This window comes from Trachurus japonicus, chromosome 24 (genome assembly GCF_045865225.1).
Source record: "Trachurus japonicus isolate A0001 chromosome 24, Traja_1.0".
NCBI lineage: Eukaryota > Metazoa > Chordata > Actinopteri > Carangiformes > Carangidae > Trachurus > Trachurus japonicus.
The window spans coordinates 26,159,059-26,175,636 of record NC_140930.1 but is presented as its reverse complement, the minus strand read 5'-3'; the positions used below and the strand labels follow the sequence as shown (position 1 = coordinate 26,175,636).

Genomic DNA, 16,578 nt, shown 5'->3' with positions numbered 1-16,578 from the left:
CCTGTGGCTCTCAGGGCTGGGAGGTCCATAATCAGGTGTTTTTTTGGATGAAGAGATTATAAATTCATGAGGAGCATGTAGAAGTATGAGGTCAGGAGTAATACACAGTAGAATCAGATGAGGACTTGTTACTCCAGCTGCCAAATGGCTTATATTTCTTATACAGTATCAGTGGTTCCCAGCCTTTTTTGTCTGGTGTGCCCACTGAGCCTATTTGTCACATCATGAGTCCCCCCTCACTCATACATGTTGATGATTCTCCAAAAGTGGTCATATAAAACATAACAACAAGATTATGAAATGAAAATCATTTTAATTGCTCTCTTTAATTTGTACAAAGACATTTACACTTACAGTTTATTGTATTTTGAATAATAATTCTGCATCTTTGGTCTTTTGAACTCAAATTAAACAAAAAATAAATAAGAACCTCTCTGCTTTGACCACAAAAGACACAGTGAGGCTGTGGTGGATCTGTGGACATTCGCCATACAGATGTAGTTTTCAGAGCAACAGTAACTGGACATTTGGGCTATTTACCTTTGTTTGTTTGCAGCTAGCCTATATTTGGTTGTTTTGATGTTAAACGTGACATGGCATGTGTCTTCACAGAGTTGTGCCACAGGTTATTGTCTCCCAGGGGGAACTAGCTGTGGGGCACACGAACCATTTTAGCAATAGGCTTCTGAAATGATCGGGAATATTTACTGATCATCTTGGAAATACATTTATAAATGTTTCCATAATGTGTCCTGGTGTGGAATCACTGGCTTTTATAAATCCTACTACACCATGTATTATTTGTTTCCACTAATGTTTATCCCTCTATACACTACAGCCCCCCTCTTTAAGGTCTGTGTTTAAAATATGTAGTGTGAGCTGCAGGGTCATCTAAAGTGCAACAATCCTCAAGAAACCAACCCAAATGTTCTTTTTATGCAGTGTGCTGTGAACTGTGTGTCCTGTGAGATTCAGTACATTAAGGAGAAAAAAAAGCACTTTTCTCGTGACTTTTGAAGAAACCGTTCTACATCAATTTGTCCACCAGCAGCACCTTCTTTGAACGAGGCACTGTTCACTTATTAAAGCAACTGTCCTTGACACCTAATCAATTATTTCAACCACTGCAGCACGTTCTGTTTTTCATTTTCTTCTTAAGGAAGCACTTGACAAAAACAGGAAACATAGTCACAAGTACTTGTCAAAAATAAAAAATCGCAATGCCTCTTTTGTGAAGTCCCATTAATTCTGCTGAAGTACAGTTTTCATATTGCAGTCCTCCAGCTGTCTCCTTGAAGCTGATCACTGTGGGACAGAGGAAATGTCCCAGGTTTATAATGTCCCTAGATACTTTTAGAAACACTGCATCACAGTTAAAGGCAAAGGTGTTGAGTGGCCTGTGTGTAGGTGGGTCATCATCAATCATTCATATTGACATTTTCTTTGATCCGATATCCCTGTGTGTGTTCATGCCCACACACGCGTGTGAAGTAAGTTTTATCAATGTGTCCTTTTAAGTGGATGTGTGCATTTACAATCTGTGTGTGTGTGTGTGTGAGAGAGAGTTTAGACAGTTGCCCTGCTGCAGGTTTAATGACCTGAGGCGTGGTTGACTTCCCATTGCCAATCTAAATCCTTTCCCTTGTGCCCACCGGAGTGTGACACACTCTGAGTGCATGGCTGTTGACAGGTACAGCCTTGTGACAAACTACAAGGCAGGAAGAGGAAGTTTGTGAATTACCTCAGGCTGCAGCTCCACCTGAATGCTAAGTGACTGAGAAGACTTCCCTCACCGACACTCTGCAGCTGCTAACATGCACCATGTATGCCTGAATAAACACATTCCCACAAGCATGAATACACAAGTGCACGGCACACCATTCACATGCATACACTGTGGAAATACTAGACGCTGGGCTCTCACAGTGAAGTATGTTGTGAAACGGGAAGCTGTGCTCGCAACCACCACACCATCATTCCAAATCTCATCCTACCCCCACCCTTCGGTTGTTTGTCTCTAAATCCCCCGTCTTTATGGTAACTGGGACCTCGGGCATGCCTCCAACAGCTCCCACAATGCACCAGCACAAATTGCATTTCTCTCACATGGCAGAGTCCCCTCCTCTCTTCTTTTGCTCCTCTGTTTAGCTTCACTTTTTAACAAGTAAAGATAGTTATTACTTTTCTTCATCCCTTATGTATCCTCTCCTCTCCTCTCCTCTCCTCTCCTCTCCTCCTCTCTCCTCTCCTCTCCTCTCCTACTTTTCTTCATCCCTTATGTATCCTCTCCTCTCCTCTCCTCTCCTCTCCTCTCCTCTCCTCTCCTCTCCTCTCCTCTCCTCTCCTCTCCTCTCCTCTCCTCTCCTCTCCTCTCCTCTCCTCTCCTCTCCTCTCCTCTCCTCCCCTCTCCTCCCCTTTCCTCCTCTCTCCTCTCCTCATGTCCAGCAGGGCCGTCCTCCTTGACATCAGCTTATTTCTCTCTGACTAAGTCCTTTCCCATTAGAAGTGCTGATGTTTCTCCAGTGGATGTGCCTGCAGCTCCCTCCTAGATCAGCCCTTTGCTGACTGCTTACAAGACGATGAGCTGTATGTTCAGCTAATGGCTACAAGTTGCATCAAAACAGCATCAAATTGCACTGACGTTCAAGCGCTGTAATAGATGAAATATGCATCTCACTGTTGTCTCATTTATTCTCAGAAGCCTTTCATCTTCAGAAGGCTGCCAAAGCATCTCTCAAAGGGTATTTTAGCATTGTGTATTTTGGCAAATTGACAGTGTCTTTTTATGCTGTGATTGATAGGACTGGGAGCGTTCAGATTACAGTACGTACCTTGACAGCAGTGGATTCTCATTGTATCCAGCTGATTGGTGGTCAAGCTTAGGATGTTGTAACCCTAAGCGTCCTATCTGGAGATCAATGACTGGAAAGCTAATAATAAAACAGTAATGATATTTTGATGTTATCATATCTATATTCAAATGTGACCTGTATGCAGTAATTTATCACTCATTCCTTCCTCGTGAAGTCATAGCAAGGCATATTTTTTCATGAAAGTAGTTCTCCACCCAGTGTCATATAGCTGTGGCTGCAGGCAGACAGACAGGCTGTCAGAGGAGAGATTCCTCACTAAGGGAAATTCATTGCCTCAGAAAAGTTCAGTGTGATAATAATGGGCGCCACTAAGCCGCACAATTTGATTGGGGGGCGTGAGGGACGTGTAGAGGACATTTATCAGCGTGACACAGGACACAATGCTCTTTGTTTGATTGGTTGAATTAGTGGGAGCTCATTTGCTTTCACTGCAAAATCCTTTACAGAGCTTTTTTGTTGTGTTAATTAAGCCGGAGCGACCATTTTGTATGCTGCTAACGTACTGGGCTGCAAAGGAGAGGAAAAAGATGATTGCTATTCCTCTCTTACACCTCAGTGGCATTGTAGAGTGTTTTCTTATGTGATTTGCACCAAAGATGAGCTGATTAAATGTGTATTTGCTAAAATTAGTTTGGTTTAGTTTTATTCTGACAATTATGTGGTCTGACTACAAATTAATGTGAGATTTTCTGCGTGTGAACTGGAGTGTGGCCAGCAGCCAGTGTTTTTGTTACAGCAGACAACAGACTCATTTCACCTGCTGAATTTGTTGGATGAAAAGAAGGATACAGGGAATTAAAGTTCAATCTGAAAATCGCATTGCTCAAGGTGGAGATAATTTCTTCTCATGGATTTGCGATGTTCGTGAAAGCACGCTGTGCAAGAACGGTGCGTTCATGGGATATCTCCAGGCGAGTGAATCCACTGATTATTTTTAATGAAACATTTTGTCTTGTGATGTTATGCTTGGTCACAAGGTAATGCTGCGTGTTGGCTGCTCTTCTCAGGCTCATCCTCCGCAGTTAAGCTGAAAATATGATGAGACTAGAGGATGTTATTCACATTTAAAAACAAGCAAGGCCTGAAAATCAGTGAGCTCTCAGGGTTTGGCAAGTTGTCATAGGGTCAGAGATAGAAAGTGACACCACATCCCTGCAGAGGTTTTGTTGCTGTTGCTGTTTCTTATTAGAAATCTACATGCTGTACTTTTTTTTCTTCTGGCAATAGTTCCTCACCTCCTATCATAATGCTGAACTAGTCTGCTGCTTGTATTTATCCATGCTGGCTCTAATATGGGTCTAACATGTCACAATATGATCCAGCGGGACTGTGGCCTCCTCACTCTGTCGGCCTCAGGCAACCGACCTCTCATTAATCACACACATCAGCATTCAGACGATGCCTGAACTCCAAGATGCTGACAGGTCTTGTTTCAGTCTGCTGCATTCAGAGGGCAATTTCTGTTGTGAAACAGCATTAAACCAAAACACCATGACACACAGCAGTAACTGTCTGTCACCTCCAGATAAAAACAGCATAGAGTACCATGTATTTTACCACACTCTGTTTTATGTCTTTTGTTTCCTTCTCCATTGATGGAGTTGTGACAAATTTTGATTTTATTATTTTGCTTGATGTGAGCTTGATTGTGACGTGTCTTGTTTGTGTGTGTGTTTGATTATTTAGGAGGCCAAGCTGCGTGAACTACTGGATGTCAGCACCCTGGCGGGGAAGATGGAGAACAGGATGCTGACGGTGGCGAGTGGCCCTGACATGGTCAACATCACCTACCTGAACTTCATGGCTTTCCAAGAGGAGACGGCAAAGGTAAAAAAAGCTGCATTATAGAGGTATATAGTTGTCGGGTGAAAACTTTGCTGCTCCAACTTTGAGCATTTCACTGTTTTAACTGGGGTGTTTGTTTTGTTTCTGTGGGATCAGTGTTGATTGTGTTCGCTGAAAAGACTTTGGAAAGGTTTTTACCTGATCCCCTAGATATTAGAGAGTGCTGAAACAAAAGCTTTAAATGACAAAAAGGTTAATTAAAAAACAACAATGTGATCAGTATTTGACTTCCTTATTCTTAAAGAGGTGATGAAGCTCCCTTTTATTCTTCTGCTTGACTTAAGACGAGGACATACTTTATTGGATCAGGATCAAGTCTTAACGTGACATTAAAATGTTACAGAAACTGTTTTCTTAATTCAGATCATCATTGTGTCTCCTTATGGCTTTATGACTGAGTACCGTGTGTGTGTGTGTGTGTGTGTGTGTATTATTCATTGCAGGAATGGGCTGAAGAGCTCTTCACACTGGCATCTAACCTCTTTGTGCAGAACATGTCCAGAGAGGCCTGCCTTGAGAAAGGGTAGGTCAGCATGCCACACCTACACTCACTCACTCACACAGAGATACAAACAGTCACACAAAAAAATGTAAATCTACAATCTCTTAGATAAATATGAAAATTAGTTCTGGTGAAAGCAAAATCATGTCAGTCTTCTTCACCAGCGTCACATCAGTAACTAATTGTATTTGAAACCAACTGAAACAACAGGGATGTTGTGTAAAGCTTGATGAGCTCCCTCGCTCTCCTGGACACAGTGCAGCTTCACACACTGACAACTGGAAATATACATGTAAGCCCAAAAACGGTGCTATAAAACATTGTAAACCCTGCAACATACACACAGACACTTCCACACATAAACCCACATAAACACTGTGCACACGCACGCACACACATAGAGGAGGTAAGAAGTTGCTTTTCAGCCTGAGGGTCTGAGTTTATAAAGGGCACTGCACATCACATTGATGGAGAGAGTAAGGAGAGGGAGAACAGGCAGGAAGGAGGAAGGAGGATAAATAAAACAGCTGGAAAAATGTGTCGCTTCATGCACTCGACTGTTCCTCTCAGCTGGCCTGTCTGCCCCCGTGTTGGTGTGACTGCATGTATGTGAGTGAACATGCAGTCATATTGTGCATTAGATAATGTTTTTGTCACATTCATGACATAATGGCAGATCAGTGTCAGCAGATCCTTAAAGGGATAGTTCAACATTTTGGCTAATTGGCCCATTGCCATAATCCCTATAGTTTTAGGAGTAGGTTTGTTACCTTTAATTGTCGGTGCAAGCTATTTTTAGAATGGCGGAGCAGAGCCACGAGCTGCTCAGAGCTACATTACGGAGCGTTTTGGAGTTGTTGGATTGTGTATTTGGTGAGTTTGATGAGGGAAACCAAGAAATCCCATGAGCCTCCGTAGCTCTGAGCAGCTCGCGGCTCTGCTCCGCCGTTCTAAAAATAGCTTGCACCGACAATTAAAGGTAACAAACCTACTCCTGCTGTATAGGGATTATGGCAATGGGCCAGTTTGCCAAAATGTTGAACTATCCCTTCGAACAAAAGGTCAAAATGTTTAAGAGGGGCCACACTCGTCAGTTCCAGACAGTTATGTAAACCACTCATTTCCCTCATCAATGGTCCAGTAAGGCAGTTTTCATCGTCAGACCATCCCTGATCCTACTGTATGTAACAACTCTGTCTAATGGCATACAGCACAACATTTGTATTGATCTGATTGGAGCAAACACACTGTTCCATGGTGTACGGCTGATTTATCTGGGCAGCGAGTGACTGAGTGAAGCTGGTGTGGAGTGAACTTGAACATGAATTTGCAGTATTGTTTTTCAGAGGATACGCAGGGCTCTGTTTGATGACAAGTCGCAGCTGTCCGCTGTTTATCAGTGAACAGAAGCCATTAACTCACACCCCCGAGGAGGCTAATTGACTTATGAGACAATAAAAGTGGCCATCGACCACATAGTACACAGAGAGTTTGCGTAGAATCGAACAGAGCAGGTTTCGCAGTCATGCTGCTTCCTCACAGCAGCAGTTGTTGTGCACCGCTTGCTTACAAATAAGGCGATTCTTTGTCATACCACTGCTGCAGCACGAGGAGGCCTCATCCCTGAAGTGATGTTGATGTTTCTCTGCATGTGGTTAATCCTCCTCGCTGGCTCTTGAGGCGGCGATACATTTCCAGGGGTCAACTCAGCGTAGACGAGCAGTGTTCCCGGCAACAGGAAACAAATCAGAGCCCATGTGTCCTCAAATGCCAGGCTGCTGCCTACAAGATGTTCTTTTCAAATCAATGCAACAAAATACGTAAACTCTTTATATGAAATGGAACTAGATATGCTTGGATGACCTGTCACTGTGCTAGAAAACTGAGAATTTCATATTTGCATAGTTTACTATTGCTTTGTTGTTCATGTTTTACATTTTATTCCATGCAAAAAAAAAGTGGATTTGCAGAAAAAAAAAATTAGCAGAGGTTAAAAGGAAACAGACCTTCCTAGTTAGAACTGACTAGAGAAAGGAGGCAGAGATAGGAGTTAGAGAGAGAAGGAGAAAGCTGCGAGATAAACATGAAAGGAGACAGATGCAAGTAATCTGTTTTCCCCCTCCCGTCTTAATGAATAATGCAGGCACTTGTAAGGCAGATGAGGGCATCGAGAAACACCTTACTCTTCCTTCCTTCTTCCCTTTCTCCCCTGCCTTTCCCTTTCTCTGTCTTTTTCAAAAGTCACCGTCATGGAGCCTCTGTGATGTCAGCTGTCGTCAACCAGCTCATTCTTGTCCGACACCGGTTTTCACCTCACATTTCCTCCTGTTTTTTTTTGAGAAAAAAAACAGTTTCATCCAGAGCCTCGTCTGACCCTGTTAACCATTACAGTGGTCGGTGACTTTGCCTGTGGCGGCCGGCCTGCCCTATGAAGTGGACACTGTAATGGATATTAATTATTAGCCAGCAGCTACTTAAGGCCCAGCCTGTAATGATGGCTCCTGTTGCAGCCGAGCTATTTATAGCCCGCTCTGCGCTGCCCGCGCTGCTGCTGCTGCTGCTGCATGGCTCCGTGCTGCCGATGCAAGACTTCCAGGGATTAGCCACAGTTCTAACATGTCACGTGAGCCCAGCCCAAAATTCATGGTGTGCACAAACTCTACAAATGCAGTCGGTGGGTGGGTGTTGTGTTGATAAGTGTGTGTTTTTCACTACAGCCGTGCATGTGAATTTTCCTCTCCTGCTCCTGAAACAGACATGAACATGAGGGAAACATGTAAACTCAAGCGAACACACACAGAAAGGAAACATACTCCGTACCGCTGCACAGACAAACTGTTGATTACATGTTGTGTAAGGCGTGTGCTCTGTCCAATGCAGATACACTCGGCTGAAGCTGCAGCTCAACCCTGAGGGGCGAATCCCCGTCAAGAAGTAAGTCTCTCTGATTCATCCCTCCCTCCCCTGCCACCGCTCCGCTCTTTTGATCAATGCATAGCTTCCTCCGCTTTCTATCACTGCTCTCAGCATGTATACGCTTCACTGTGCTCACATTCCCGGCCTATACTGTACGTTTGCATTCATTAGAATATGTTGCCACTCCCTTCTGTTTCCACAACATCCGTCTTACTGTAGATTCATTCCATCACTCTTCGACACTGCAGTAAAACTTGCTCCACGATATCAACCGCCGTCCTTTCCTCTAGTTTTCAAGAGCCCACCCTTATTGTGTATGTGTGTGTGTTTGTGTGTGTGTGACATGCCTCAGACAAGCCCTCAGCTTAAAAATGCTCCAGTTGTGAGAATTTCCTCAGTTTTTAGGAGTTTAGCTTCCGTTTCACTTATCTTGGCATCTGTCATCAGCTCATTGAAAAATCCAACTCTTTCCATCTCCATTAGCCAAGTTGAGCTCCCAGGCGGGCAACAGTGAACTTCTGCGATAACCTCCCTCAGAGCCGCAGAGGAAAGCAGTGGGTGTCAGCACAGAGAGGCAGAGAGACACTCCTTGCCGTTTAGGGAATTAACCTCCTAGCTGGGAGGACATGTCAGCTTGACTAATGTCAGCTTGACTCCGCTCTCCCACTGAGCATACAGTATCTGCTCATGGATACCTCTGCATGTAATTAAAACAGGCTATGGCCAGCGGAAACAGACCCAAACAGCCAGAGGTAGCAGTAACAACAATGGGTTTCACCGTAGTAAATCACATTTATTGTCCCTATACACTCTAATAAAACAGAGAGCAGCAGCCCAGCCACACAGAAGCTCCGTCTCTCTCTCTCTCTCCACACTCAAAATGACAGATGAGGCAGGACAAGCAGATACGCCACTGTCTAATGGAAACCATGTATCTCCAAAAGAAAAATGACTCATTGAAAAACTCCTTGGATTATCTAAAAAATGTGGAGTCACAAAGCCCAGAACAGGACTGTTTTTCTTAACTTGAAGAAATGATAGCACAGATTTCATGGTTTTCTTTCTACATGTCTTCTTGTTTATTTACATGAGAGAAAAACAAGTAGTTTTGCAACTGGTGAGACGTTTATGGAATATTTGAAGTAAGAGACTGTGATGTGATAATGATGATGGTGATTATAACAACAACAAGAAATGACAACATTTTGAATGCAACATTATGAGCTCAGCCTTGTAAACATGTTTGGGTTTCTATTGTTTCCATAAAGAATTACAAACAGCATCAGTCTTTATGTGGATGTGGTGCTCGCCTGGAGTTCAGATGTTTGGGAACAGCAGTAATCAAGTCATCCCACTGTGTGTTGTACATACCATTCATATTTGATAATAAGCTCTTACAGAGAGTGCTTTTTCAGTAGATCCCTGCACACGAATCACCTCTGTTGAGATACTTTCATTTGTCTCATTTATGAGAGTGTGTCTAGACAATATTAGAACATTGCAGTTTAACACAATACATCTTTCTACAACAGTTTCAACAGAAAGAAAACATTACTGTATAACCTCAATGAATACAGACTTTCATTCATTGCAAACCTGGCAGATTGTGTTAGTTTTACTTGCTGTGTCTTCATAATATTACATTTTCACTTTTTCATATTTCTACGTTTCGTTTTTGTCTCTCAATCTGTAATTTCTCCCTGGAGCCTGTGGTTTGCATTTTCTCTCACCCACCACATGCTTGAGTTGATTTTATTTTCTTTCTCTTTTTTGTCATTACTTCCTTTCGACTCCTTCCTTATCACAGGATATCCTTCAATTAAAAGCTCCATAACACTCCTGGCCTTTCTGCGGTGGATTCCAGTAGATATTATTTTTTGTCCTTAAAGCACTTACTAGAGCAGTAGCCCTTCTGCACACCACCTTTCAACCTATGTAAGCCTCCGCACTGTGCCTCACACTCACCTTAAACACAGAAGTGACCAGGCTTTCTCCACCTGTATCTGTCAGATCTGCTCCATCCATCAACGGCTCAAAACATGTTGACACACTAACATATGAATCATCAGTGGCCTCCCCTGCTTATATCTCTCTCCTCCTTTTTAACTGTCTGATTTTTTGTGGGTTTGTGTTTTCTGTGTGTTTTCCAGATGTTGTACATCACTTTGGTCAGCTGTTTGCCGTTTCTAAATGTGGTTTATGAATATGTTTGATATGAAAAGCTGAGATTAACTCAACACGCAGGGCATCAGAGTCAAATCTCTGTGTGGCATTTTCTGTGATTATTCATAAGGGTGTGTGTGTGTTTGTGTGTCCCCCACACAGTATCTTCAGGATGTTCTCTGCAGACAGGAAGCGAGTGGAGACAGCGCTGGAAAACTGTGGCCTCCCCTCTGGCAGAGTGAGACACCAAAATACTGAAACTATCTTCCTGGGTTTCCTCTCTCTCTGAACCTGCTCTCTTTCTCTCTCTCTCTCTGTCTGCCTCTCTTATCTTTGTCTCCAAGCTTTTTCAGTCTCACCATTCATCCATCCATCCATCCATCTGTCCATCCACCCATTAGTCTGTCCTCTCTCTATTGAGCTCGTTCTCTATTCTCCCGAAACAGCAGCTGATTGCTGCTTTGCTCATTTGTTTGGAGTCTTATTTTCTGGATGTCTGCATGGCTTCCCACTCAGAACTGATTTAGCCTTGGTTGTAATGAAACAAATAGACCCAGTGGGAGCAATAGAGATGACAAAAGCTGTTTTATCTTTACCTCTCTGAGATATCGCCAGAGAGAAGATGCCCCCTCATGCATAGAGGTGTAAACAGTCCCACAACACAGCTCTGTATTCCAGCAGCAGCAATTTGCATGTTTGAAAGTGAGAAGATTCTGTTGAACGCAGGTCTGAACACATGATGAGACATGTGCACATACAGTGGAGCAGACACATTGTAGCTGTAATGACTTTGATACAAACAGAATGAACACATACACAAGTACACACACAGACACACACACATACACACACACATGCACGCACACACACAACGAGTTATACATAATTAGCAGTGGGAGAGATAGCGGGAGGTAAAAACATGTTGCTGTATGAAGGCCTGGTGGGATTTTCTGTTGTTCCAACACGCAAGTAATTACAGCTAAATGGTAGTCCTGTTAATCCCTCAAACACACACTCATAGACAAAAGTGCATGCACAACCTAGCTCGCACCAAGGTCTTTAGAATGAGTCATTAAGTTTCGGTGGAGCTTGACCTGCATCCCCCCTCCCTCAGTGCATCTTTCCTGACCTTCTTTTCTCCCGCTCCTCTCTGAGTCTTTGGTTCTGCTCTGTTTCATGCTGGCACAATGCTGCTGCTGTGCAGCGCTCTGTGTTTCTATCAGAGCTGTTTGGTTCTGATAGCTCTATAAGTAACCTCTGTGGTTACAGCTCTTTTGTTTTAGTCCATGTGAAAATTGCAGGCGGCTATCCTCTGTTAATTACTTCTATTTGAAATGTATACTATGTGTAATCACCTCCAGAGGGAGAGAAGAGGCCAGGTCTATAGAACATCTCATGGCATTAAAATGTGTGTCTGTATTACAGTCACACCATAGAGTGAAGATACAGTATGTATTTTGTGTAACAGCAGGCAACTTAACTTGTATGTGAAATATTATTCTTGTGCAGAGATATTTGGGGTGGGGGGCTCTAACAATAAGCACACTGGAGAAAAGCTCAAACTGAAATAGCATTTTCTCTACAGGTCACACGGCCTCATATAAGAACTAAGCTCCAAAAGTGTCCCAAGTGTTTGAAAGGGCCACCACTGTGAGGTCTAGCTGTGAAAACGTAATGTCACTCACTGACCTAGTAATGAAGTTACAGCATTTGATAAGCTCAAACCATGGTTGTTTAAATAGTTTAACATTTTGGCAAACTGGCCCATTGCCATAATTCCTATTGTTTTAGAAGTAGGTTCATTACCTTTAATTGTCGGTGCAAGCTGTTTTTATAACAGCGGAGCAGAGCCGCGAGCTGCTCAGAGCCATGCTACGGTGGCTCATGGGATTTCTTGGTTTCCCTCATCAAATTCATCAAATACACAATCAAACAACTCCAAAACGCTCTGGTGGACAAATTGCGACCTGCACATTCACCACATCATTCATTTTCCTGGCACTCCAGGAAAATTATGGATAGGGACTATGGCAATGGGCCAATTTGTCAAAATGTTGAACTATCCCTTTAAATATGAACAGCAACGAACAACAAATGTAGCAGTGTACTGGAGAAGCCTTTACTGAGTTACCACTACAGTACTGCTCCATGAGCGTGAGGTCAGGCTTTCCCTCTGTGTCTCTGTGCTGAATACACAGCAGCTCACATGAGTGAACTCTCTCTGAGTCTGAGTCATCATTTTACATTTAAACATTGCCAAAATCACAGCTTAGTCAAAAGACTGGACACACTTTCCCAATGAGGATGCTTTTGAGTATGAAATCAGGAGTTTAGCAGTATAGAGCAGCAGCTTGGATGTGGCTTGCAAGTGATTATAGACTTAATGGGCTGCGTTTGAGTCACTATTTCATTCACATTTTATTGTCTGAAAACAGAAGAACATGTACAGAGAACTATTTTATTGTTAATTCAAATGCGGTAGATGAGAGCAGAGAGAAGGAGAGAAGCAAACAGATAAAGGGCTGAAAGCAGCTGACACTAGGCAGAATGAAAATAGGTTCTGTCATTTTGACTTGGTTTAGTCTTGATTTACTATCTAATAAGTATTATCTGTTGCTCTTCTTGAGCAAGAGTTTTTTTGGGGTTGGTTGTAAATTTTTCCTAACCAAGAATTAATGATAGAAGGTGTCATGCTGCACAAACTAGACTACTAACACAACTACTGATTCTTTGCTATATAGGCTACTGGAGATAAAGTTCACTTGACTTGAGACATTAGGTCTGTCTTGTGAGATAAGAATAAAATGTGAATGAATACATGAAAATGTTCTTACAGTACATGGGGCAAATTTTCTAACTTTTAACTGGTGTATACCTCATGCTGACAGTCTGTGAAAAGTCTCCACAAATAATAAAGATGCAATGACACCATACAGAACAGATTTACTCTTGGCCACTGACTGGCCCATTCATGTTCAGTGTATCTATAATGTGTCTGACCATGTTGTTGTTGTCTTCTGCAGAATGACTCCATCCCCCAGGAAGACTTCACTCCAGATGTGTATAGCATGTTTCTGAACAACATCTGCTCGCGACCTGAGCTGGACCACATCTTCTCTGATGTGTAAGAACCATGTTTCTTGTTGTTTTCTTTGAGGAATCCTCTCCAGGATATAATGATCTTCACAACATCCCCAAAATTTCCCCCAAAAGATGTTTTAGAAACTTGAAACAGTGTGAGTGTGTAATTAGATTTTTTTTTTTCTCCCAACCATCTGTTACTGTTTTCGGACTAATAGCTAGATAATGGCTGTCAGCTGTAATTGAGCAGTATGACTTTGCAGGCTTAATACACCTGCTTCTGCCCATTGGAGTCATCAGAAGTAGTTAATTAGTTCAGGAAAGTGTTGTAACGACCCGGGTGGTGACTCCTTGAGCCTGGCTCTGCGGCCCCACGTGCTGCACGAGCAGAATTGCCCCTTGGCCCCGAGGGACTCAGACCATCAGCTGAGCCGGCATGGCAGCATGACTGTGGACACTCCAAGTCATAAATCTAGATTTTAATCACAGTTAAGTGAGATGGCACGAGAGGCAGGGGGATATGGAGATGATAATTCAGTGGAACAGGCAGAGATATGAAAGGCGTTTTAATCAAATCTCCTAATTTACTCAACACAGCATTTTATCCTCTGCTCCTTTGCACGTCTGTTGCTCTCTCTCTACATTTCTCTGCCGTTTTAATTACCACTCCTCTCCCCCCCTCCATCATCCTCTTCTCGTTTCATTTTCTCATATCTCAGTTTTTGAATGCCGTTTTTTTGCGCACACATCCCACTTAGCAACCCGTGTTTGCTCCACTTTTCCCTTTTTGTATTCCCTCCAGTCACTCTACCCTCTCCTCTCTCCCCCTCCTCCTCAGCGGAGCTAAGAGTCGTCCGTACCTCACAGTGGAGCAGATGACAGACTTCATTAACAATAAACAGCGAGACCCTCGTCTGAACGAGATCCTCTACCCTCCTCTCAAACCAGAGCAGGTCCAGCTGCTGGTGGACAAATATGAACCCAATGCTTCGCTGGCACAGAAAGGTCAGTGGCTCAAATGTCTGTGAGCACAATCACAGGCGCACAAACATGCTTATGTGCACGCACTCACATAACACACATTCAACGGCTTCTGTTACTGTTTGAAATTGTTTTATGTAACAGTTTCATTCTTTAAAAAAGCATTTTAAAGCTGTGAACACAGGGAGAAATTTAACCCAGATAAACTGTGTTACTGTTTATTGCCCCCGGCCTCTCCCAGCATTAACAAGACTCTACTACCCTCCCCCTCGTCCCCCGAACCCTCCATTTCAGCCCTCACTACCAATAAATTTGTCAGGGGTGTTACCATAGCGACAACCCTGCCGCCTGGTGTCCAAAAAGCTCAGAAAGTAAGGGGACATTGTGGTGTGCCAAGGATGAGAACCCCCCCCCCCCACACACACACACACACACACACACACCCCTGAATAGGGTTATATGAGTGGAATCTGAGAGTAAAGAGACAGAGGGAGGGTTACTGCGTGTGTGTGTGTGTTTGCATCAGGAGAGCTTGAACAAAGGGTAGCACTTGGACAGTGTGCCTTCACACACACAAATGCAGTTTGGAAGACATTAACATGAAGACATATTCTCTTTAAGTCACAGTATTTTATGACATCTATCCTTCTTGTTATCTTCCTTTAGTCTCCTCCAGTAAATCTATTTGGAAACATGAAAAATGTATCATTCTATAACAGATCCTTATAAAATGTGTGGACCAATGATTTCATTGGTGGAAGATATATCTATATATATCATATTTGTTTATCTAGTATCAGGCTGGTTTAGCTTAGCACGGAGCTTAAGGCTGATTTACCTAGAGAGCAGAATTCCAGCTACCAGCATTCAATCTGTCAATGTATTAAAACAACAATGTGTAGGTTTACAGGTGTATATGAGTATTTCTTGGATGGCAGTAGTTGCCGAGCAAACTATTAGTAATTAGCAACTTTTCTGTGTTGGAGTCTTCTCTGTATCATCAATATATTTTGTCAGATTGTTGAATGCCTGTATGAGTTTGCTTAATGTGGCATCTGTTATGGATATGTTTTCCAAATGGTGTTTTTTTTTGTTTTTTCTCTTGCATATGTTATAGACACTATTATAGCTACTGTAGGTAAGTGGCAGCCATTGGTGCCTTAGTATCCATAAAATAAATATATGAAGTTCATGAGAATGAGACAGATGGACAACCTGAATGTTTCCAGCCGCAGCTGTCACTGGAGGCATAAACAGAAAAACCACCTCACAAAACTGCACGCGTCTAAAGGCAAATAGAGAAGCAGCTGAAGGTGTAGTATGGGAGCATCAGGGCTGGCACAGATAAGCATCAGGAGTCCAACACCCCTGGACATGGCGTGTCATGTTGTGTGAAGTGCCAGTGGTCAGAGAGCCACATAAACTGGAGAGCATCCCACTCAGGCATCCAGGTTGGATACGGGCCAATTCAAATTTACATCTCTGTTGGAAAGCATGTTATACATGTGTGCCAAACTGGGTGGCTTTACACCGTATGCTGTTAGTTATCAAGTAAACCACAGGGTTGATTTTTTTTCCCTCACATGAGACCAAACATTAAAACGCTATAATTAATAGTGAAAATATTGTTGTTATATGAATAATATATGAATATTTTGTATTCAGCTATTCAGTGTCCTCAATCATGGAACTTTTTATGCTCCGTACAAGTTAAATATTACATCTGTGTGCAACATTAAACAAATGACGCTTACAGATTACATGACATACTTGATGTTTTCAGTTTCCTAATTAATAATACATTGGTTAGTAACATGGGTGCATTTCCAAGCAGCAACTTTCATAGTACATAAATGATTGGTTTATAACCTGCACTGCAACTGGTGCCGATGTGAGATTTAGCACACTGAAGATGTTTATTAATATGAGGAGAACAGACTATTTGGCCTGGAAGCTATATCAAATAGATTTCTTCTCAAATTAAAAAATGCAAATCTTTGATGAAACGGCTGTTTATCTACAAACCTGTGCTGAATATCATCACTGTGCCAATCAGATTTTATTACTTGTTAAATTGAAACTAAATTTACACAGCAGGTATTAGCATTACCAACTGTTTGTTTACCAGCCTTGGCAAGAGCTTCAGTCAGTGTTTCCTTTACAAGACAAGAGGTTATATTAGTATGTCCTCTGAGCAGCACTGCTTCTTCAGGACAG

At 42.6% G+C, this 16,578-nt stretch overlaps 1 protein-coding gene across 3 annotated transcripts in view; it reads left to right on the top strand.

Moving 5' to 3' along the window:
• plcb1l (phospholipase C beta 1-like) overlaps positions 1–16,578 on the top strand; it is a 122,659-nt gene that overhangs the window by 63,726 nt on the left and 42,355 nt on the right. For all 3 annotated transcript variants that reach the window (XR_015035230.1, XM_085770998.1, XM_085770999.1), the window contains exons 4-9: positions 4,560–4,700; positions 5,162–5,241; positions 8,101–8,154; positions 10,462–10,537; positions 13,323–13,423; positions 14,219–14,385. Coding sequence is in view for 2 of the 3 variants with exons in the window: in XM_085770998.1 (XP_085627124.1) it covers positions 4,560–4,700; positions 5,162–5,241; positions 8,101–8,154; positions 10,462–10,537; positions 13,323–13,423; positions 14,219–14,385 (619 nt within the window). In the remaining variant the exon portion in view is untranslated. The remainder of the gene's footprint in view (positions 1–4,559; positions 4,701–5,161; positions 5,242–8,100; positions 8,155–10,461; positions 10,538–13,322; positions 13,424–14,218; positions 14,386–16,578) is intronic.